The 26,088-nt window shown below is 36.2% G+C and overlaps 1 protein-coding gene across 1 annotated transcript in view; it reads right to left on the minus strand.

The window, feature by feature from the left end:
• Positions 1-26,088, minus strand: part of dnm1a (dynamin 1a) — a 75,199-nt gene that overhangs the window by 38,109 nt on the left and 11,002 nt on the right. Inside the window, exons 2-14 of the mRNA XM_067406707.1 lie at positions 22,814-22,887; positions 21,795-21,944; positions 21,492-21,695; positions 19,832-19,930; positions 17,324-17,484; positions 15,866-16,008; positions 15,608-15,743; positions 14,679-14,746; positions 12,121-12,259; positions 6,122-6,208; positions 5,970-6,040; positions 4,116-4,167; positions 972-983 (exon numbers count right to left, since the gene is read on the minus strand). Coding sequence (XP_067262808.1) covers positions 972-983; positions 4,116-4,167; positions 5,970-6,040; positions 6,122-6,208; positions 12,121-12,259; positions 14,679-14,746; positions 15,608-15,743; positions 15,866-16,008; positions 17,324-17,484; positions 19,832-19,930; positions 21,492-21,695; positions 21,795-21,944; positions 22,814-22,887 — 1,396 coding nt within the window. The remainder of the gene's footprint in view (positions 1-971; positions 984-4,115; positions 4,168-5,969; positions 6,041-6,121; positions 6,209-12,120; positions 12,260-14,678; positions 14,747-15,607; positions 15,744-15,865; positions 16,009-17,323; positions 17,485-19,831; positions 19,931-21,491; positions 21,696-21,794; positions 21,945-22,813; positions 22,888-26,088) is intronic.

A 26,088-nucleotide genomic window follows, 5' to 3' on the forward strand; every position in this document is an offset into this window, starting at 1 on the left:
ACTGGATTGTTGAACAACTGCAACTCGCTTCTGCCTCAAGTGGACGGATAAATAAATAACCTCTAAAAACCATTTAGCAAACAAACTCTTCTCAAAGTGACCCCTTAACAAGCTTAAAATATTATTGATATCTTCTGAATTATTTTCTGTATTTTATCTTCTCCTCCCATACATTAATTTTCAATGAATTTCTGTTGCATAAAACACACATTGACACACATTATAAGTTTGAAAAATCTGCCAAGTTCTGAGAAATATTATCTTTGTATTCATGTTGGTTTCATAAGTTTTGTTTTTACTTTCAACAAACGTTATTAGTTACTTTTATTTGTGACATTACTTTTATGATTAAGGATATTTTCACTCTAAATTCTCACTAGTGTAATCCAAAAAAAAAAATTACAGTAATGAAATCATTGATTGTGCTGTTATTATTATTATAAAATCATTTCAACAATCACTACCATGATGTACACTTACAAAAATTTAATACATACATTATTAAAGATTACATACATTCAAATCCTATTCATTTACTTGTTTAATTGTCAAAAAATAATAAAGTTAAAAAAAAAAATGAATAGTCAAAAAATATTTTTTCTTTTTACAAAAAAAAAAAAAACAGACCGCTTCTTGACAGCTATGTGAGAATTGAAAAGCTGCATGAAATACTGGTTTTGACTAAAATAAAGAACATGCTTGTGGCATGAAGATAAGAAGGAAACCCTTTGTAGTGCACACTGTACAGTCACCGGCCGTCTCATCATTACGCTTGACTGACGTCTTTAGTGACTGCTGCAGCTCCAGGGAGATACAGGGAAATGAGTTTGATTGTGAAAGTGTCTTATGCAACCGCTGAATACAGACACAGTACGCTGCAGTACATGATGCAAAAGCATGTTTCATCCGAGTCCAGTCTAATTACTGTGATAGACGCTGACAGTGCTGAAAAATACACAAACTGTACTTACCATAATTTCATCCTGATGCACCAGAGTAAAAAAAGAATAAGAAAAACATGATATATCATTATGAAAACGGGACACAACTGATGCTGTAAAAGAGACAGATTCAGACACAGAAAACGGCACAATGATCTGAGACACAAACACCAGCGACGCTCAGAGACTTCAGTGGAGATCAAGGCAGCTGTGACCGTTCTGATTATAAGAATCACATGAATGTGATGATGCTACTCGATTTAAAATAAGAGGTTGGAGGTTGCTGGGTTCATTATGAATGAATTACAGTGTGCAATTCAATGAAAGAAAAGTGTGAATCAAGTAGAGCTGGGTAATACTTACTTGTTAAATATCGTTGCAGAAAATATGCATGAAATATGAAGGCAAAAGTTGTACAAACTTATCTTAAACATATCCTATATACTGAGAAATAATATAAAATGTAAAAAAAAAAAATGCTAAATATTTCTTAGCCAAAAAGTAGACATTTGAGTTTTACAGGTCAACCCAAAAAGTCAAGGCAGCTGACCTTATGCACAGTTACTTCCTGGTTTTCGTTAAGCCAGCTTGGGAATTTCCGGTGAACTGATCATTCTGTACATCAACAAACATTATTTGTTCATCCTTCTGAGATTGTCCCCATTTGTAAAAACCGAATGTTTTAAGATGTAGAAAATTCAACGTTTGATAAACGCTTTTATTTAAATAAAAATTACATTAATTATCACTTTCAGAGGATCATTTATTGGCTCGTATCAGCCATTTCCTGTAATAGTTTTTCACTCAGTTTCACTTTTGAATAAATATTAAACATTATAAAATCACTAGGTTTAAAAATACATTTTGTCAAGGTGAAGTATGAAATACTCACAATCTCATGAAAAACAATAACTTTTAAAGCGAGCACCACACTCCCTTTATAATCACAGCAGCTGTCAGTCACTGCAGCACAAGATCAATGATTTCTGCACATTTTATTCAACGAATCTAACTAAAGTGCTCAATAAATCTTTAATTTACTGTGTGATGATGCTTTTTTTAACACTAAAGTGTGAAAACTGATGGTCGATTTTGCCGAGCAGGAAAACTGAGACATATTTTTATGTCATCTTACGTTTGAATAACTAAATTAACAGCAGACTATATATGAAGAGTTTGGTTCCAAAACGCAATAACTCCATTTTGATTAATTTGAGTAAAAAGGTGTTTTCTTTACCAAGAAAGTGGCAAGATGAAAACCACTATTTTCTGTTTCAAACTTTCACATAGCATCTTTTGGTTATAAAAACATTAAAAATTCAAATCTACATTTTGATTTTAAAAAGTTTATTATAAAAACTGCAATAAATCCATTTTTTTCCCAAAATGCAATTAATCCATCAATATAAAAGTTATTTTTCAAATTGAAAATACACAACAAAGCAAGTTTATTCACATATATGACAGAGTCTAAACTTTGCCAATATTTATTTTATATTCAGGCATTTTACTAAAAATACATTCAGCCGTCGCTCCCAAAATGAATTCAACGAATCATCTTGTTAATGTTATAAATTATTTGTCATCACCGATTAAAGAGTATCTGGCGCCACCGCACGGTTAAATAAACACATTTGTCGAGTACATTGGTATTAAAACGGCTTTTTAAAAAAGCCTTCAATGTTTACAGTGGGTGGAATGGTGCGCTGTGATTGGTTGAGCGGCTATATCACGTTCTGCAGAAAAAGGAGACTGGCGTTTGTCGCGTTTTGGAAAGAAAGGGAGAAAACATGACAGAATAACATGACGGATATCACATTTTGCGCAAAACTGATAAATGACTTTTCAATACCGACCAGATACTATACTGATTTTGGCGGAAACTCAATTTTTTTGAAAATGACGTTTATCGCGTTTTGGAACCAAACTCTTCATATTCAGATTATAAACTATTTATGACACTATTGATGCTGCTAAAGATACCTCAGGCCATTGAAGATACCGACAAAAAACATTTCACCGGAAGTTTTCCAGCTGGATTATGTTTTTGCAGAACTTCTTAAGAACATTCTGTGCATATGGTCAATTCAAATTCAAAATGACTGAAAGTATAACACCAGCAGTAGGCTATTATTAACAACGAATGTTTTGTAAAAACAGAAGATAACGGCACCTTTCATGCAAATATTAAATATCAAACATAGCAGTAGTTCTTTACAGTTTATACGCTGCTCTTCTATTGTTTTTGTTTGGCGGACATGTTTGGCTGTTGCACTCACCGAATAATGTTGTCTTTTCTGAATAAGACGGCATCTACTGTATCCTAAACCTCATTTGCATTTAATTGAAATACACCAGTGCAGACATCCATCCACTGGACTGCAGATGGTTATTGAATATGTTTTTATGCAGCTGCGCTGATCTCCCACACACATCTTTATCAAGAATCTGCTGGGGATTGTGTGTCCAAAACATACAAAACACATTTACATCATCTACAGGTCAATACAATGATTATGATTATGTGAGTCTCTCTATAGTGGAGAACAACTGAAGAACTGAGATAAATGAGCAGAACAGGACCGTCACACATGCTGTCACTCGCTGCCCTTAACAACTGATTTGAGTGAAGCAGAACTGCACCTACATCAGTGTAAGAGTGTGAAAGACCTTCATACAGCAGCTCTACGACTTTAACACACTGTTCTGGGTTCAGTAAAGCCTCCATCGACAGCATTCGTGGCTTACTGTGTGGAGCTGAATTATGGCTAGTTAGTGATTTTATCACACTAGTAAACAATGTTGCTGGTGAATATCTGTGTTTTTAATAAGCTGAGGGATGAGTTAAAGTTATGTTCAAATGCTGTTGATGGAGCTGAACTTGATTGAACCAGGAACATCACTGTGACGTCTGACCTAAGACCAGTTCTCTCTACGAAAGCTTGTATTTGAACTTGAGAGAAGCATGAGAACAAACCTGGCCCTGGATCAGTTGATAAGGGCGTGAAGATAAAGAATAAGAAACATAGATGAAGAACAGAGAAAAGTACACACTGGACACACATTAAATGAACATGTTTAACATTTAACACATGACATGACTCTCAATATGCAACAGAGAATTTAATATTGACTTCTGTGTGATGAATATAATCTCTATTTAGACCCCTTCACCTGATTACCAGCCGCTTTCTTCTTGCTCATCTGACTGCTTCTCTGTTGAGCACTAAACAGGACAGAGTTTGAATTAAATCATCATAAAATAAGAAAAAATCGGTAATTTTTTATTTATAATATATATATATATATATATATAATATACAGCTATGGAAAAAATTAAGAGCCTACTTAACATTGATTTCTGAACTTGGAGTGGTCTCTTCATTTTTTCCATAGCTGTATATATAAACAAGTTTAATTTTACAACCCGGAAACGTTGGGACATTTTTTTAAATTTGAATAAAATGTAAACTAATAGACTTTAAAATCACATGAGCCAATATTTTATTCACAACAGAACATAGATAACACAATAAATGTTTAAAGGGAGAAAATTTACAATTATATGCACAAAATGAGCTCATTTCAACTACAAAATAGTTGGTACGGGGGCATGTTTACCATGGTGTAGCTTCTCCTCTTCTTTTCAAAACGGTGTGAAGATGTCTGGGCATCAAGGCTTTGAGTTTCTGGAGTTTTGGAGTTGGAATTTGGTCCCAATCTTGCCTGATATAGGTTTCCAGCTGCTGAAGAGTTTGTGGTCGTCTTTGATGTATTTTTCTCTATAGGTGAAAGATCTGGACTGCAGTCAGGCCAATTCAGCACCTTGACTCTTCTACAACGAAGCCATGCTGTTGTAATAGCTGCAGTGTGTGGTTTTGCATTGTCCTGCTGAAATACACAAGACCTTCCCTGAAATAGACGTCGTCTGGAGGGGAGCATATGTTGCTCTAAAACCTTTATATACCTTTCAGCATTCATAGTGCCTTCCAAAACATGCAAGCTTCCCAACCGTACTTATGCACCCCTATACCATCACAGATGCTGGATTTTGAACTGAACACTGATAACACGCTCCCTTCTCTTCAGCCCGGTGGACACGGCATCCGCGATTTCCAACAACAATGTCAAATTTGGACTCGTCTGACCATTGAACACTCACTTTGAAACAGTCCATTTTAAATGAGCCTTAGCCCACAGGACACGACGGCGCTTCTGGACCATGTTCACATATGGCTTCCTTTCTGCATAACAGAGCTTTAGTTGGCATCTGCAGATGGCACGGCGGATTGTGTTTACCGACAGTGGTTTCTGGAAGAGTTCCTGGACCCATTTAGTAATGTCATCGACACAATCATGCCGATGAGTGATGCAGTGTCATCTGAGGGCCTGAAGACCACGGGCATCCAATAAAGGTCTTCGGCCTTGTCTCTTACACAGAGATTTCTCCAGTTTCTCTTAATCTTCTGATGATGTTATGCACTGTAGATGATGAGATTTGCAAAGCTTTTGCAATTTGACGTTGAGGAACATTGTTTTCCACAATCTTTTTACGCACTCTTTCACAGCTCTGCCCATATTTACTTCTGAGAGACTCTGCCTCTCTAAGACATCCCTCTAAGACAAATCATGTTACAGACATGATATCAATTAACTTAATTAGTTGCTAGATGTTCTCCCAGCTGAATCTTTTAATTTTTTTTTTTGCTCTTTCAGCAATTTGTTGCCCCTGTGCCAACTTTTTTTGAGATCTGTAGCAGGCATCAAATTTGAAATGAACTCTTTTAGTGGATAAAAGTGTAAAATTTCTCAGTTTAAACATTAATGTTATCTATGTTCTATTGTGAATAAAATATTGGCTCATGTGATTTGAAAGTCTTTTAGTTTTCATTTTATTCAAATTTAAAAATTGTCCCAACATTTCCATAATTTGGGTTGTAATAAACAAGTTTAATATACTTTAGTATGATAAGAGGGTTAAAACATTTTGGGTAATTTGATGTTAAAGGTCAAGGAAACGCGACTCACTTGGCAAATCCGATAAAGTCTTCATGGTTGGTGTTCATATACGCCAGCTCGATGTCAATCAACAGCAGCACCTGACGAGTGCAAAGAAGAAACAATCAAACCCGTTCCTCTCAACAGCTGTTTGAACACGTTTAGATTGGGACGGGACTCGCCTGATCTTTAGTGCGGCTCTCGCGGTCACGGATGTGCTGAGTGACGATCCGCTCCATCTCCTCTCTCAGCATGGGATACTGGGCCAGCTGTGACACAACCACACGCGTTTGTAATGCGGATACACCATATGACCCCAACCACCAACACACAGGGTTTGCAACAGGTGACTAACTAGACATAATAGCTAACTGCACAAAATAATGAGCGTGATTCTAAAATGAAGCCATTTCTGAGTGAGAACCTGTTGCAAAGTCTGTGAAATCACACACACACATGATTTTTACAATATCAGCATAAAAGAACACACTATTCTTGCATTATATATGTATGCATGTCAATCATGTGCACAGACATACAGCATGACTCTAAAGTTCAATGCATTAGAATAGTTAGTTGTGTGTGAGCCTCTCGGCTTTGCAATGTCTAGTAATTTAGCCAAATACCAGATGAATTGTGCTGATGAATCATTCACAATAAGACCACAAATGAGTATTAAGAAAGTAAACAGACTTTGACTTTAAATACTGCAAGTTTTCCAACATAACCGAATTATCAAGATCTGTTTGACTCGCTGATGCATTGAAACTTGAAGCCAATGTAGAATCAACACACACACTCACACATACAAATATACAATCGCAAAAAATACACCAGCAGAGTATTTTGGGTTGCACAGGGATGCAGTGATGGGCGTCTGGCAGTGAAACATCACATGATCAAGGTTTTGTAGAAATGAGTGTTTCTAGAGGAGCTACGGACGAACAGGCATAACAAACGTGCTCTGAGATGAAGGTTACTGAGAAAACAGCGAGAACGAGAGGAGAAGAGTTGAGACGAGAAGACGCGAGTCCTTGTGTGGATTCACACTGAGATCCCTTCAATCTTCAGAAGAACTCGCACACCTACAGGCTGCATATATTATATATTCTATCATAAAATCGAATGAAATCATTACTGACAGAGAGACGCTCTGGCATTGTTACGTCATACTTCATTTACTCGCCCTTCCAAACACATACGCTGCTCATTTTTTGAGTCAATCACGCAAGACGAATTTCTGAAAAATCTACATGCAACTCTTTGTTATATGACTGTCAAGCTCCAAAAAGGATGGATTAATTATTGTTTTCCCTGTACCTTATTTGCATGCGATTGATACATTTGAATATGCAGGATTTGAGAATTGCTGCCTAGATCTTGAGCGAATGACGTCTTAAAACACAAAGCTTCAGAAAACTAGTGCACGAGTCATACTGACTGATGTTATCATACTTATATGATGCTTTTATGGGGATTTTGTGTCCAATTTGGAGCTTGAAGATTCTTCAAAAATTGTGCTTTAAATTAAAAAACAACAACATATGGATTTGGAAGGTAAATAATGACCGATTTTTTTCATTTTGTGTGAGCTGTTCCTTTAACTTTTTCTGACACAAAACTCCATACAGTCCAAATCCACAGAAGGCAGAATATTTCTGAGAGCAGAGAACAGGTGATGGATGATGAAATGATAGAAGAGATATGAGAGAGAGAAACAGAGATGTTCTGGTATGACTGTTAGTCTGCTGGTGTAAGAAGATCTTCCTGCCTGAAGCATCAGTTATTCCATCAGTTTATGGTATAAATATCAAACAGAAGAAGAGACGAGCCACAATGGCGTTATTCTCACGTTAGAAGTAAAACACACACATCTGACAGAAAAACACACTGAACCAACAAGTGAGAGAACGCAAAAAAAAGGGCTAAACGAGGGGGCATGCATTAATAAAAGCAAATTTGGATAAAATGTCTACGGCTACTGTTCTGTGAAAAGGACACAAATACTTAGTAAATTAAATTGACAGACAAAATAAATCAGGATGAAATCTGAGTGGTAAGGATAGACCGATAGTTGCTGGACTGATCTATGAAACCTACGAAATCTATTCAAAATTTGAGATCAGCATGTGCTGTCCATATGTTGATTTAAGTGAACCAGTGTTATTTTAGTATTTTTTTTTATACTATTATAGCAGTAGTAGTTTTTATTTTCAGAATTTTAGCTGACGTTTTAGTGCTTCTCACTTTTATTTATAGTAAATCACAGAAAATTGACAACAAATGGCTCATTTATAGGCATTCAAATCAGAATTTGCCATTAAAATAATGTCAAAATGCAAAAATTAGGCCAAAAGTGATGTCCAGAGAGGATATTTGTTTTTAATGACAATACAAATTTGATTAAACCAGCAAAATATGAGGAAAATATTTTATATTTTTTTATAAGGGGACTATTTAGCCTCTTTCACAAGATGTAATATCAGTCTCTGGTGTCTCCAGAATGTGTGTGTGAAGTTTCAGCCCAAAATCCCCCACAGATCATTTATTATAGCTTGACAAATTTGCCCCTATTTGGCTGTGAGCAAAAACACGCCGTCTTTGTGTGTGTCCCTTTAAATGCAAATGAGCTGCTGCTCCAGAAGAGGGCGGAGCTCTAACAGCTCAACAACAACTAAGCTGGAGAATCTTACGCAGCCAAAATGAGGATTGGAACCGTTATCATGCTTTGCTTGAACTTTTGCCATGGCGTTAGAACTGGTACACCGTTGTCACTTGCGAAATGGTGGCGCCGTGGGTGGAAACATGCAGATTAAGGGGCGGTAATATTATAATAAGATCCCCTAGGGGAGCGAAATCTGAGCAGCTTGTTTTTTCACATGCCTGCAGAGAAAGGCTCACCAAAACAAAGTTACTGGGTTGTCCTTTTTTCATGTTTTCTGGGTTGGTAGATGAACCGGGGACCCGATTATAGCACTTAAACATGGAAAAAGTATGATTTTTATATGTCCACTTTAAATATGAGGGAAGAACAAAACACTAAACTTGGTGAAAGTATTAATCTGACAATATTATTTGGAAGAAAAAGGCAAACTATGACTAGAAGTTTTATTTTTTACAGCCTGGCCAAAAATTATGTTTCATTGTTTCATTAAACAATCGACTCAAAGCACAACTACGCAAAATGCTTATGCAATCTTTAATAATATTTAAAATAAAGGATGAAGATGTCAGTTTTCCTAGGCTGGACATCGTTTTTGGCTACTACTGTATATCATTTATTATTCTTCTGATTTCAAGTTAAATATAACCTAGAAAGGTTTTGAGATACACCATATTCCTGCTACAAAATCTGCACATACAGACACTGATGGACACCTGGTGTTATTTGTTAACTAAAACTACTACGTTTTCATTAGCCGAAATATAATGTAAATATTAGATGAAAAACTTAAACTTAAAACACTTCAGAAAATCTGAAATGTTGCGATGGCAACCAGCTAAAATAAAAAATAGTGTAAATCGAACTACTAAAATGACAAACTGAAATAAAATAAAATAAGCTAAATAATATAACATAAAATAAAAGCTAATTTAATATACCTTAATAAATACTGAAACATTATATAAATAATACTAAATAAAATAACACTGGCACACACAACTTAATAAAAATAAAACGTAAAAGTATACAGTATTTATAACTTAAGACACATACACATATTTATGACTCCTCTTTCCTTCTATTACAAATCTGACAAATCTATCTACTCATCTTCAGCTGATCCTCAATTACACAAAATCAAGCAAACGTCTGAACTTCACAGGAACGATGTCACAGACATGTGTGTCAACATCACCCCGACAATCCAACAGCAGCTGAAGCTCAAATTATAACGGCCTTTTTTTGCAGAAAAATGACAATTCTGTCATCATTTACACGCCTGAAGAGTTTTGGAACGACATGAGGGCGAGTAAATGATGACAAAAAGCTAATTTTCCCTTTAAACTATGTTTGAAATTGTTTCAGACCCTGAAAATTATTATGGCTATTAAGTCCAGCCATCGGTCTATCCGTACATTTAAGATAGACGTGGACGAACGGAGCTTCGTTCCTCTTTACCTTCTCACTACATTTGCGAATGGTGGAGGTGAGTTCGCTCACAACCATATCTATACATTTCAGGCACGGCCCGTTTAGCTTTTGGATCTGCTTTTTCACTATGGCCTCAAAGGCCAGGTCGGGGGTAAACAGGCCCGTCCTGCAGAGGAAGTCATGGAGGAAGAGAAGAAGAGAGAGACAGGTGGAGGGATGACAGATAGACAGGGTTGGAGGGGCAGATAGATAGACAGCACAGGGGAAAGAGAAGGCAAGTGAGACATTTGGTTTCTCCTCAAGCCATTCGACAGCGGATCAGAGCCGAAGAGACGTCGGCCCGTCACCCATCCACCAGCCCGAGACGAAGCTTCCGGAAAGCAGATGTGCAAACCAAAGGCAGTCGAAGAGCTTCCCGAAGTGTTTGAGAATTGATAATAAGAGCCATGTTCTTCCGCACTAGATTTAGTCTTCAGTATCTCTGACTGCCGTTAGCCGCATCTTTGCCTTCCTCAAAGCTTCTGTCTCAGAATAAACAGAGCGTTTGGACGCTGACGTCTGCTAGATGAACTCATAGCTTGAGTGATGCTGTAAAAATTATAATTTTAACTGCGAAAAATAGGGCTGCACGATATATTGAAATATCACCAATGCATATCACAAGGGATTGATCATTCTCAATTATTTGAATGCTTCAAAAAGATATTTTTATAGTGAGGCAGATAGCAGAGAATAGACTGGAATTTGGTGGTCCTGCTTGAAGCAATCTGTAGTATGTTGGTTACAGAGCTGCACGATTAATCAGTAAAATATAGTGATCTCGATTCAAACACCCACGTGATCTTATTCCTAAATAACTACGATTCGTCTGTGTCTATTAAACCTTTGACAAGTACGATCACAGATCTGTGTCCAGAGAGAGCCGTTGTCATGTATAGGTTTGAAACAGCTTCACAACCACACAGTATCATTATTTCTGTCTTACAATCATTCACATTATCACAGAAGTACTGGGATAACAGTTTATAGTTTGGATATAAACACTGATGCGATCAAAAATAGAGTAAATCAATGTATCAATTATATCATTACACCAGTGGATGGTGACAAGTGACTGTTAAAAATGTATTTGTTAATAAATCATTCATTCAAGACATTCGTTACAAAACGCTGATACATTCAGTAACGAAACGAGTGAAGTCTTTATGAGTGAGTCATTGAATCATTCACTCAACCCGACTGTTTTAAATATTATGTCCTACGCCTTCCCTATTGTACTTACGAAAAAAAAAACGAAACTGGTGCCGTATTCGTTCCATAAGTAGAATAGGGAAGGCGTAGGACATACAGCGTAAGCGTTTTGAAGAATGCGGAAACCGGAAGTACATTCAATGTGATATTTTGTGTTTATAAATCATATACAGTTGTATTTTTTAGAAAATGACCGACCGCTTTTCTAGATAAGACCATTATTCCTCGTCTGGTATCGTTTAAAGCTTTCTGTACTGAAACTGTAATTTTGACCTTCAACCGGTTGGAGGCCAGTGAAAAAGTGGACTAATCCTTTAATATTGTCAGAACCTCTAGTAAATGACGTTATGTTATGTAGTTGTCTATTAAGAATTGTGATCTCTATTTAAACAACATCAAAAAAAGATCCAGAATCGTGCAGCTCTAGTTTTTAAATGTTTTAATTTGTTTAAATATGTTTTAATAAATCAAATATCACATTTAACAAGGTATCACATTTTCCTTGAATATCGTGCAGCCCTAGTAAAGATGCTGTTAATTGGTTAAAGCCATGTTTCCTTACTCTTTACGATTTCGTAAAGCAAATGATTAACTACGATCAGCTAGCGGTGAAACCTCAGCGTCCGCAGCCCTCTGTACACAAAGCCAATGCAGCCATTCCACCCAGAATCCTTCTGTCCAACGCTGCAGGCACACGAACATACACGACGGTAATCACCCACAATACCCTGCGATCCCGTGAGCGGGCGAGTGGGGTGGTGGGGGGGTCACAGGTGGGTAACAGCAATAGTTTGGGTTGATGGGAGACACTGTAACCCTCCACCAGGCCTTTACCTTCTTGGTACATTGCCTAACGGTATTGACTAGCTCAGAAATGACCATGTCCACACATTTCTGGCACGGCTCTTTAGTCTTCAAGATCTGCCTTTTCACAATGGTCTCAAAAGCCATGTCCGGTGTGAAGAGCCCAGTTCTGTCCGACCAGAGAGAGAACGGACAGGCCCGGGAAAAGAACGACAGAGGAGAAGAGAAAGAAAAGGAAAAATTGGGTGGAAAGTACAGCATTAATCCAACAAACTCCCTCCCAGCCCATAAGAAATGAATGAAGAACTGAAACAGTGACTCCAAATGTCCTGCTGAAGCTCAATTGTTTGTTTGTTTATGGTTGGTAAATGTATCAATTGAAGTTAAATTTATTTAATTACCATTGAAGCCTGAAATATCAGGAAAACGCAACTAAAACTAAAAAGAAAACAGCGGAAAGAAAGATGTGTATTTTGTCAAATTTATCAAATTAAGTCAAATTTATTAATTTAAAAGGGCTATATGTAAGAATTTTCAAGCATTAATCACATTTTAATGAGTATATCAGGACTTTGAATCATGTTCAGTCTCTCGTACGTTACAAGTGCGAGCACAAGCAATAAGTTCCTGGCTGCAGTTCACTTAATGGCCACCGGTGTCGCTAATAACAAGAGCGAATTTCTGAATTCTACTTATAGCCCCTTTAACTATCAACATGTCTAAAATATCACCTACAAGGGAAAACATCTAAAACTGAAACAAGAACATCATCGGTAAGCAGATATGACGATAAAATTTTACAAGAAGTTTCCATTGGTTAACATTAGTTAACTACATGAACTACCAATGAAAAATACTTCTAAAGAATGTATTAAATTTAGTGTTAATTTCTACATTTATTAATACATTAAAATAAAAAAGTATTATTTAATGGATCTTAACTAACATTAACAAAGATTCATAAATAATGTAACAAAAGTATTGCTGTAGTTCATACATTAACTGACATTAATTAATGGGACCTTATTGTAAAGTGTTACCAGTTATTGTTATGTATTATTTTGTTTGCATCAACATTTTGATTAATCATCAGTGTTGGGTAAGTTACTCTGAAAAAGTAATCAATTACTAGCCACTAATTACATCTTCAACAGTGTGATTAGATTACTATGGAGCCCTGCACATGACATCCAAGAAAAACAAGTAAATCGTGCACACAATTTACTATTTTGTTCTCTCGATTTGCTAAATTGCACAGACGATTTACTATTTTATTCCTTTGATTTGCTAAATTGCACAGACGATTTACTATTTTATTCCTTTGATTTGCTAAATTGCGTGGACGATTTACTATTTCGTTTCCTCAATTTGCTAAATTGCATAGACGATTTATTATTTCGTTCCCTTAATTTGCTAAATCGCGCAAGCGATTTACTATTTCGTTTCCTCGATTTGCTAAATTGCATAGACGATTTACTGTTTCGTTCCTTTAATTTGCTAAATTGTGAAAGCGATTTACTATTTTGTTCCCTCAATTTGCTAAATAGCGTGGACGATTTACTATTTCGTTCCCTCGATTTTCTAAATCTTGCGGACGATTTACTATTTCATTTCCTCGATTTGCTAAATCGCATGGACGATTTACTATTTCTTTCCCTCGATTTGCTAAATGATGCGCACAATTTACTATTTCGCTCCCTCAATTTGCTAAATTGCACGGCCGATTTACTATTTTATTCCTTCGATTTGCTAAATCTCATGCACGATTTACTATTTCGGTCTCTTGATTTGCTAATGTCTCTCCGTAGATTACTGTACTAATTAAAAAGTAAATAATTTAAAATCGCATACATTATTCTTGAACTGACAGATATATTTAAAGGGAGAAGTTTACATTTAAAACATGGCATTTTATCATTAGATGTTACATTTTGATGTTAAATCTACTGTTGTTTTATATAGAATTGTTCTATAGTCTATACAGTATTTAATGCAATTACATCAGAAGTAACTTAAATAAATTACATAAAAATGAAGAAAAAAAAAATCCATTACTTTACTTTTTCAAGTGAAAAGTAATTAAATTACAGTAATTAATTACTTAGTAATGAGTTACACCCAACAGTGATAAAAAAATAATTAAATTAACCCAAAAGCAGAACTCTGCATATATTCATATATCAGCGATATTAAGAAGTATTTTCAGTGTCGACCCTCTCGTCTGACGCGACCCGTGAGACAAAAACTCATAATAAATGGAAATAATTATCATGACAAAAGCCTCTTGTTAGTTATTAAAACCCAAAGGTCACATGTTTTCTTGTCCTAAAGACAAGAAAGACTCTACAGACGGAGGTTCATTCGAGAGGCGAGGAGGGACACATACAGACGGACAGTCACGGATCTAATCACAAAACCCTCATCCTAACTCCCTGATGGGATGAGATGCCCTTGCACAGTGACACGGCTGAAGTCAAAGACGTTTGTGATTAGATGCGTGATGTATGACGTGAGGTCTGACCCCAGACAAACGAGCAGGACACATAAAACGGGACGGAGATCTGGACAGGACTGAAGGACAGACGTGCCTGATGCCGTGAATGTTCTTGATGGCGTAGCTGATCTCCTTGCGCAGCTCCTTCTCGTCAAACTCCATCTGAGGACAGACAACACATTACTAAAAAGTTAAAGGCGAAGGTCGTAGTTATTAGTTAGTTAATAGTGAGAATATGACCCCAAACTAAAGTGAGTGTGACCTTATATATATATATATACATATATAGTGTTTTTACTCCATAAAGCATTGAAACTCATGACTGAAAAATGAATCTAGTGATTTTCATAAGCTTCAGAAAAAGAAACCTCAAACAGCTACTTCCTGTCGGCTGCTGCAGACAGTGTTTTACTGTGGATGAGTGTTCTGTGTGTGTGTGTGTGTGTGTGTGTGTGTGTGTGTGTGTGTGTGTGTGTGTGTGTGTGTGTGTGTGTGTGTGTGTAGGCCAAAGGAAGGCGGAATGTTTTACTCATAAAGGCTCAGGCCTGGAGGGAGACGCAATCCTGCGCCGTGACTCATGACTGACAGAGAGACTTGCTCAGAGAGAGTCATATACATGTTTAAAGTCAAAGATGAGTCTTAAAACTCTTAAAGAGTTTTGTAATCATTCTTAATAATCATAAATGTTTCTTGAGCAGCAAATCAGCATATCAGAATGATTTCTGAAGGATCATGTGACACTGAAGACTGGAGTAATGATGCTGAAAATTCAGCTTTGATCACAGGAATAAATTACATTTTACTATATATTAACATAGAAAACAGCTGTTTTACATTGTAAAAATATTTCAAATTTTTACTGTATTTATGATCAAATAAATGCATCCTTGGTGAGCAGAAGAGACTCTTTTTAAAAAACATTAAAACGCATTTGTCGCCTAAATGCATCCCATCCTGTGAGTGTAGAAACAGCATGGATGAGAAGTGCATGTGCGAGTGTGTGTTTGACGCTCGCTCACACACCTTCACCAGCTCGAAGGGGAAACGCTCGTGGAAGATGCGATTGATTCTGGCTCCTCCAGAGAGCTCATACGTGTCTATCTGATCTCCAGATCCCTCGATACGCTTCTCAAAATCCACTGAGAACTGTTGCACCATCCTGAAACCAACAACAAACACTGAGGATTCAGTTCTGTCACTGTGAGCCTGAGGATCGGAGTTTCATTATTCATTTAGCAGATGCTTAGAGAATAAATGAAAATGAGAATGTGAGCTACTGACTGCAGCAGGGCCTTGGTTTTCCGGGACGGATCGTCTGGACGGAAGTTCTTGTATTCGTCCACTTCTTTCTCGATGGACAGCAACTGGCTCTGCAGTTTAGCGCGCAGCCCAGGCAGCGTGTCGCGGATGTGATTGGTCAGTTGCTGCGGAAGAGCCGAGAAAGACAGAGATGAGGGTTGAAGACACTAGCTATTTTTATGTGAATTTTGGGATATTGCATAAAAAAATGCTGGATGGAAACGTCAAGATTTGAGGTGGATTTTTTTTTTATCCGATAAGAAGACGTGCACATAAGACTCATGTGACTGTGATTGGATAACTGGACTAACCAGCGGACCAATTGCATCACAGCATCTCAAATGTTGGTTTATTATGTTTTAATTAGCAAGCTTGTAACCATCTCAATCATAGATGAAAATGACCATTTACAGCAAATACAGGCAATTTACCATAGAAAACATATAGTTTTTAAAGCTTTTTAACAATAATTGAGGTGGAGCCAAAAACCTAGGACTAGTTCACCAAAATTGGTTTTTGAATTAATCTCTGATATGATATTTAACGAATGATTCGATGGACAGCGACGGTCCTGGAGGCAAAGTTGCTCAGAATGAGGAGTTCTACCATGTGGTACAAATGTTGTGGGCGTGTGCGAAAAATTGCTTCATACACAATCCTTTACGTACGTGAAAAACATGAAGGCACCCCCGGTGGCCAATTTCTTTCGAATTTCTCACAGGGCTCCAGAGCCGTGAGTCAAACAGGCCCAGCGAGTTTCGTTACGATTGGCCACCGTTAATCTTGTCTGATAGCTGCTCAAATTTCATTGGCTGATAGCCAATGTTTTTTGAGATGCTTCATTGTCCTTATAGAACATCATGGCATCTCAGACAAAGACACTGCATGCCAATTTTCAAGTCAATCGGGCTAACGGTGAAGTAGTTATAGTCGTTTTCATGGGTATTTTTCCTGTTATAGCGCCACCAAGTGGCCAATCACTGTGTCCTTTTTCACATGACCACAGAATGAGCTCTTCCATAGGTGTACCAAATTTGGTGAAAATATCTCTTTCGGTTCACGAGTTATAGCCGTTTTAGTAAAAGTGACCCCGCCCACTTTGAACGTTTTGGCGGCCCTTAGAGACCGTGAATTGAAATTTCAACTTTTTTTGATAATTATTGACAATCAGGCTCCAGAAAATCTCACTGCACTGGTTTGGTTCAGATCGGGCCAAAAACCTAGGACTAGTTCGGAAAAGTAGGTTTTTCAAAAAATCCAAAATACCCAAAAATTAACATTCATGACAGGCCCCGCCCCTCCATAGCTTTAGCCTGCAGGTGGTTCACCCACTCAAATGCACTTTGCAGTGTGTATGTGGCGAAACAAACCAAACGGAGAGTTTAGATCAATGTTTACACACTTCAGTTTGCTCTTCTGGTTGCTCTTCGTCCATCTCACCTGGTTGAGGGTTTTCTGCAGGAACGGCGTTCCCATGCGGTCGGCCAGGTGTCTGTAACTGGGATGAGACAGGAAAAATTTCCTCTCCGCAGCCATAGCGGCGTTAATATCCTTCTTTCCGTCAATGTCTTTCTGACTGCGGTTCACCACACCGATGTAACCTGGAGTCAAATAAACACATCATTTGATCAGTAAAATAAGAGTACAAGAGTTTTGCTATGTGGACAGCGGTTCGGATCATTCGAATTTGGAAGAATTTGAGGAGAAATGTTTGAGTTGGATTGCAGACTTTAGTATTTCTGCAAACTGAGACATTTATGCATTTACATTCATGTAATTGTTAGATGCTTTATTAAGACGCTTGCATTACATTTGATCAGTTCTTCATTTCCCTGGGAGTCAAACCCATGACCTTGCCGTTGCAAGCGCTAAAGAACAGCCTGTTGTTACTCTGAGATCTTGTTAATTAATCTAATACTCAAAGAAATGTATTAAAGAGATCTTGTTTCAGATTTTTCTATTTCTATAGGTCCGTGGATCTATAAAAAGTCTTTTATTTCTTTAAATAAGGCCTAAATTAGCATTTAAATGTCTTAAATCTATTTTTAATCTCTATAATAAAAATGTATAATTTTGATCTCCATATCCATTTACATATATTATATATATCTTCCAAGGGGTTTTTTCCCTCCTAGGACTTTTTGCCCAGTGCTAGCACGCTGGGTTTTTCTCCTAGGGGTTTTTTTCCACCGCTGGGAGTCAGCCGACATTGGCTTAATGTAGCACCATCTTGTATATGTTACATATTACCACGCTTGTTTGTACAGTTTTAACCACTTCCCTTTTTTTCTGTGCTTCTAATATGTAAAGCTGCTTTGAAACAATTACCAATTGTAAAAGCGCTATATAAATAAATTTGACTTGACTTGACTTGACTTTTTAAAGTCTTAACCCTTGTGCACCAATTGAATTGAGGTCCTCAGAGGACAAAAATGACAGTCAAAAAACTGAATTGAAGCTTAAGTTTGGTCTCATTTCTGTATAATACAACAGAAAACTGGAATAAAGCAAGTATTTGCTTTATGTGCCAAATGGCACCATCTGGTAAAAAAAAGGGGGGGGGGGGGAGTCTTGCCAACAAAATGAATGCCTTTTAACAAAGATTGCATCATTTTATAGTTAACTGTCCCTGGGATTAAACATTGCAGTTTTAATGGGTTTCAATGGGGATATTTTTCTCCTTAAGGTCCTGAGTGAAACTGTTTTGTGTTACTAGAGTAAAATAGATTTATGAAAAGAAATGAGGGTGAAATATTCAAATTCCAATAAAAATACACACTTCTGCCAAAATTTACACAGTTGGCATTAACACAGCCAAAATGATCAAAAAAACTAAATTGATATGAGATATGAGGTTTTGTTTCAGGATTGAGGTACAGATAGAAAAAGAGAGTGAAAAAGAAAGAATATGTCTGGATTATGAGGTTAAACTCTCAGATTTCTCATTCTAGTGACGTTCCTCATGTTTTTGGATCCTTCTACAGCATGTTTGTGGTTTTTCATCACATGACCAGACGACGACGCAGGGATGATGAAGACGCGTTTGATGGGAAAACCTGATGTGTGGAAAACTGGTGCGTCAGCACACGGCACTCAAGAGCTTCCCATAAATACCCTTTGTTGCCGAGCAAAGAAAGAAAGCAACGTTTTTTCCAGATGTGTCAATGAAATGATTCTCTCTTTCCTCTCACAGACTGCAGCAGCGACGTTATTCCACTAGAGGGAAACTGAGAGGCGATTTTTTTACACTAGTACAGGCTTTACAAAGAAAATAAAAGCCTAATAATTAAATCAAACAAATTTACATTATTTAAAACAAAGAACACCAAAACAACTAAATATTTTGTTTACCTGCGTGTCATGAGACCATTAGCCAACATATGTGTTAAATTATTGAAATATTAACATAAAATCTCATGAGTAAATAAATATTTTAGGACAAAAGGGTTGACAAAAACTTTTGGGAATACCAAACATTTAATAGTTAATAGTTAGGTTAATAATAGTTTTTCATTTTAGGACATCCAGTGACAAGTTATTTAAATAGATTTAATGATATTATTAATAAATAGATTCCATAGCCATGAATTTGTGATATTTGTAAATAAAACATTTTATTTCTGATGAATGGAGAATATAAGAGGAACCTCACAATCTGAGAATTATGATCTGATTCTAAAATGACATTTTTTCTTATTAATTAATGATTTTCAGTATCTGAACGTTTTCCATACAAGTGCAGTGAGGGATTATATACACAGTTTATTTGTGTGTGACTGTAATTGAATCGTTGAAGAGAGAATCATAAAGCATCAGAGAATCGATATTTTTTTCGCCCACCCCGCAGTTTTCGATGTGATATATTACATGTCAGCTGAGGAAATGGCATTGAATGCATTTCATGTTTTCATTGAAAAGTGTTCTGGTTGTGTCAGAGGATCGGCTCACCTCGCCGCAGCGGCAGCAGCTTGTTTTCCAGGATATCCCGAGCATCTGTCCCTTCATCCATTAGGTCGAGTTTAGTGATCACACCAATAGTCCTCTGACCTGCTCACACAAACGCACACACACACACACACACATCGTGAACAGAAGTTAAAGCTGCATCAAATTATTTCTGTTAATATTTGCTGATGAATATCTTCTTTCAGACGCACTGTGGTGTGGACGCTCAAAAATACTTCATTTTTAGGAGAATATTTCCTTTAAAAGCCAGCTTCCTCAAGAAAACGTTTATAATAAGCAAACATTAGTTAACTAACAGTGAAAATACTATACTCTTGTATTGTTTATTTGCGGGTCACACTGTGTTTTTCACAGTCAAAAGTGACCGAACTTTTTTTATTTTCAGTAAATCAATGTAATATTGTTTTTTATTTAGTATTTTGAAAGAATTTTACTAATTAATGTTTATGCAACACTTATGATAAATTTTTCCCATTGAAAATAATACAAAAATTGAAATGTTATTATTTTTGAAGTATTTTTCATGTTAAAATAAAGACAAGGCCTTTAAAATCCAATGTTTGAAGGCAGATTAGTGCCATCTGGTGGAATTAAAAAAAGAAAAACACATTGTGTAAACACTAAATTCTCTAGTGGTTTTCAGATATAATTACTTACTTTTTAAAGATTGTGGATTTAGACATAAATTTAGACATTCTCAAAGACAACTTTTTGTCAAGGTTTAGATATTTTTAGTTTGAAGTGTCAGTTTTTCCATTGATTTTACTACAGTCAAACCTGAACACTACGGAAGAGGATTAGGGCCAAGCAATAATAAAAAAATAAAAGCATCTCGAGATTAAAGTTGTTAAATTTCGGGAAAAAAGTCGAAAAAAAAAATGTTGAGAATAAACTCGTTAAATTTTGAGAAAAAAGTCGAGATAAAATGTTGAGAATAAACATTAAATTATGAGAAAAAAAGTCGTTAAATTACGAGAACAAATTCGTTAAATTATGAGAAAAATGTCATAATTTAACGAATTTGTTCTCATAATTTAATGAGTTTATTCTCAACATTTTATTATTTCTCAACTTTTTTCTCAAAATTTAACAACTTTAATCTTGAGATGGTTTTATTTTTTTATTATTGCTTGGCCCTAATCCTCTTCCGTAGAACACAGAGAAAGACATTTTGTTACAAATAAACAAAATGTAAAACATTTTTTGTTTTTTGTTTTTGGTCTAAAATGACTGAACAACACCAGAGGGTTAATCTTGGTTAATGCTAATTTAGTATTACATTATTAAAAACAAAAGTTATATCTGATAATCTAATTTAATGGACATGAACGAACAATGACCAGATGCACTTTTATTAACGTATGGTAATAAATACTGTAAGAAATGAATTGCTCTATTAGATTTACTAATGGGACTTTATTGTAAAGTGCCATGTCTAATATGAGCCACAATCTCACAATAGTTTATAGTTATGTCATTTTTATCAGGTCTATATACTGTAGTTTTTATTATATTTTTAATTCACTTTTATTTATTTGAGTAAAGTTTATTTTTTGAATGGTTTTTAAATACTTTTTTCAGATGTAAGCAAAAAGACAACGGCAGAACCAATCCGAATCGCAAGCTAACGTCTCGCACGCACCCTGCGGGTCGACTTCTTTGGCGATCTTCAGGGCGTCGGAGTTGGCGAGATCGGAGTTGGCGGGCGACACGGCCAGCAGCAGGCAGTTGTCTTTAGTCACAAACTGCATCAGCATCTCCTTGATCTGATGCTCGATGTCTGCAGGCTGATCTCCCACCGGCACTTTAGTCATTCCCGGCAGATCAACCAGAGTCAGGTTCAACACTGCAGAAGAAGACACAAGAGTGGTGTTTGTGAGAGCAAGGGGGCGGAGCTTCTGTAATGAATATTAATCACATGCTAAAAGCAGAGCTGTAATCTGACCGTTTGGCGAATAGACGCGCAGGTTGATGGGCACGGGCGAAATGCCTTTATTCTGGCCCGTGATCCGATCCGTCTCCGCCTCGATCTCCTGACGCACCTCATCGAAATCCGTGAACTTCTTCCCCTTACAGTGAAGGAACTCGGCGTATTCTGAGAGGAAACACACACATCGTTACGCTAATAACTGAACGTTATTAATCCTGACTTGTGAAATAACAGGAATGTTTCTGAAATGTTACATTTTTGAAACTTAAGACAAATACCAAATATATTTTATATTATAAAATATTCCTTTTTTTATGTAAAAAATGTGTCCTGCATGTTCACAAAGCCAAATTTGATACTCATGATTTTCTGATGTATGGATAATCACGTAAAGTTGCTTCGGTCCAGTAAGTCTTCATCTTGAAATATTACTAACGATATAAATGTTATTCTTACGTTGACATTGTAAAAAGGTGGATGTTTTACAGGAGAGTTTTGATCATGATGTTCAATTAGAGGAATGAAATATGATACAGTAGATTTCATAGGGTTAAAATCAAATCAATCCATAACTAGAAGCTAAAGTTTGTGAACAAAGTTTGATGTTGGCTTGAGAAAGCCTGAATGGGACACCAAAAAAGGGCTATAACAAAGTATCGAATATTTTTGGCCCCACTAAATATTTGGTGTCTTTAAGTACAATGTACTAACACTTAAATTAATCATGTATTATTGTGTGCATACGTTGTTTTTACATATAAAAAAAAAATAAATAAATACCTGCATGTAAGTACAGCTTTAGTTCATTTCTATAATTACTATAGGGTTAAAATCAAGTATCAGATCATAATTATTACTGTAAATGTAAGTACAGCCTGCTACACTAGATGGCAGTGTTTATGAAAGCTTTCAGAAGGAACCACTGTTCTGTTTCTGCAGTCAATCTCTGATCGAGAAGCACCTGATCCCAGACCAGCTGAAGGCTACTGGTTTACCGTGTTGTTAACCTGCTGTTGCTAGGAGACGAGGCTCACCTGTGGGGCAGTTGATGAGCTGCAGAACGAGAGGACGGCGGGTGACGATGCCAGAGCCGCGCGGGAGGAAGTCCCTGTGCAACAGACAGAGAGGTGATTATGATTACAGGAAACACTGAAGCACTCTGGGGTCAAAGAGATGCTGCAGGGTCATGCACCTGATCTACACTCTTCTATACAGAACTCTAGGGTGTTGGACTCAATATTAAAGGTTCTATATAAGGAGAAATGTCTTAAATGATTGCATAATACTTTCATGTTATGTCATTTTTTCCCTAGTGATAAAGTATGTTTATGATCTGTTTAATTCATAAACTGTAATAAAAAAATTAAAAAAAAGAATTGAACTAAATTAATTAATTAAAACTGATTCCACCCCATGATGGAATCATTCGATATATGAAGCTCCTCACAGAACCTTTAAGGTTCCATACAGAACCTTTTCTTCTAAGAATGTAACATTCAACTACAGTGAAGATGCTGAACGCTCTGAAATCAAATCATGTGATGACAGATAAATCATGTTTAGTGTGCACTGCAAAAGAAATGTTAAAAGAAAACATGAATTTAACTGCAATTAAATTGCATTTAAATTGTAATATCAGCCACATGACATTGCATGTTCATTACAATAGCTTGATTATTTTTATTTTTAAAATGTGTTTTATTAATATAATTGATAAAAATCAAATTCTACCAAAATTAGGTTTAATTAAAATTTGATGCATTTTTAATCCTTTGGTCTGGGGAACAAATATTGTGTGTAAATAATGTGATGTGCAGTAAAGGATTACATCAAATAATATAATAATAAATAAATATTGTTTAGTGTGCATTTCAAAAGAAATAATAAAATAAAACATTAATTTATTTGCAATTAAATTACATTTTCACCAGCCACATTGCATGTTCATTAACATTACATTATAATATAATACATTATTTTATTAGCATAATTAAATTACATTTACATATAATTGATAAAAATCTAATTCTGGGTTTAATTAACGTTTGATGCACTTTTAATTCTTTGTTCTGAGAACATGAAGAACTTTGTTATCGGAACAAATAGTATGTGTAAATAATGTGATGTGCAGTAAAGGTAAATAAACATAATAATTGCAATAATAATATTATAATAATGTTGCAGTAAATAATATAATAAATAAATATTGCTTAGTGTGCATTGCAAAAGAAATGTTAAAATAAAACATGAATTTAATTGCAATTAAATTACATTTTAAATGTTAATATCAGTCACATTGCATGTTCATTAAAATTACAATAGCTTGATTTTATTAATATAATTGATAAAAATCAAATGCTATAAAACTTGGGCTTAAATAAAATTTGATGCATTTTTAATCCTTCCAGAACATGAAGAATTTTGTTACCGGCACAAATATAGTGTGTAAATAATGTGATGTGCCGTAAAGGTAAATAAACATAATAAATGCAATAATAATATTATCATATTATAATAATATTGCAGTAAATAATATAATAATAAATAAATATTGTTTAGTGTGCATTGCAAAAAATGTTCAAATAAAACATGAATTTAATTGCATTATTTTGTTTTTTAAAAGTATGTTTTACCATACCTAAATTACATTTTACATTTTAATATCATGATCGTATATATCAGGCATAAAATGCTCCATTTACACACTGTATTAATAATCTCTGCTCTCTATCTAGAAGCACTGAGAAAACACCCAGTGAAGACGGCTGTGAGTTCAGCACACCCTCGTTCTGTGATCAGTAAACAGGCCTGAGGAGACTCTGGCGTCCTCCTGCACCTTCACTCTCACTGTGACGCTGATCCGTCCAGATGGCATTACTGCGGGTTCTCGTGACAGCCAGAAAAACATGCCATATGGAGCGGCCATATGGACGGCTGCCACCCTCCCATTGATCCACTCACACCAGCCAATAATCAGTATTGATCTGAAGGAAGTACAGAGTATTGATACACACACACACACACAGTGTCTCGAACAAATATGAGTGATGTTTGCCCGTGCAAAACTACTAATAATCAATGCTATTGCGATATTATTTTACACGTTAATCATTTATTGTTAAATTTGTAAATCAAAAATATAAATTTGAAAAGTGTAATTAAATGTATACATTTTTGTAAAAAAAAATATATTTTTTTATAATCTCCTCATGTCTTTTTTATTTTGATTTCAGGGTAAAATATGACCTGGGCATATTCACTAAAACGCTGGCATCCCTGCAGAAACATCCCATAATAACAGCTACAAATCAACAGCGGCAGCAGCAGTGCGTGTTTCCCTGTGAAGGAGACGCAGAGGAGGACAAAAAGAGACGTGACTGTCTCTCTCTCAGTGTGTGTGTGTGTGTCTCTCGCCCCATCCCCCAGTGTCTGCAGGCAACTGTGATGATGGACAGGCCGATTGGACCCCTCCCCCAATCTAATCCTAGAGCTCCGCCTCCTCCCCCGCCGCATGCAGCGTCAGCGCATCACACAACACTGGGATGATTACAGCAGAGGAAGAACACAACCACCAGTAAGAGAGAGAGAGAGAGAGAGAGAGAGAGTGACAGGGCATTATCTCGCAATTATTATATGCAAATGTGCATTAAAAGCTGAAGGGGAGCGAGAGAAACAGGACAGACAGATAGTAGGGATGCACGATATATCGGCCACCATATCAGTATCAGCCGATATATGTTCATTTTTAATGTTATCATTTCACATATATATTAAAGCCGATAAAAAATGTATTATTTCCTTCAGCTGAGACACTTCAGATGCGCACTGTTCACCATGATGGTTTTGAATTGCTTTAAATATGACTGAAATCACTTCAAAAAGGAAAATACAGCCAATATATCGGTTATTGGTAATTATTGGTTATCGGTATCAGGCCAAAATTTTCATATCGGTGCATCCTTAGTAGATGGATGGATGGTAGTCTTTCAGATGACTGTAGTAAATGTCCTGTTGTCCACTGTTAGACTTGGTTTATTCACACCCTACACAACACCACCTGCTCACATTCTGGTGTGTGTGTGTGTGTGTGTGTGTGTGTGTGTGTGTGTGTGTGTGTGTGTGTGTGTGTGTGTGTGTGTGTGTGTGTGTGTGTGTGTGTGTGTGTGTGTGTGTGTGTGGTTGAAAAACACACAGCAAGAGCTGGCCATGCCAAGAGATCCCTGTCCTGTCCATGTCAGATGTGGTCGTACATACTTTCATCATTTATTTGAGCTACTTCAAATGCCTTTTATGTCTTGTGATTTTATCA

This window comes from Chanodichthys erythropterus, chromosome 13 (assembly GCF_024489055.1).
Source record: "Chanodichthys erythropterus isolate Z2021 chromosome 13, ASM2448905v1, whole genome shotgun sequence".
NCBI lineage: Eukaryota > Metazoa > Chordata > Actinopteri > Cypriniformes > Xenocyprididae > Chanodichthys > Chanodichthys erythropterus.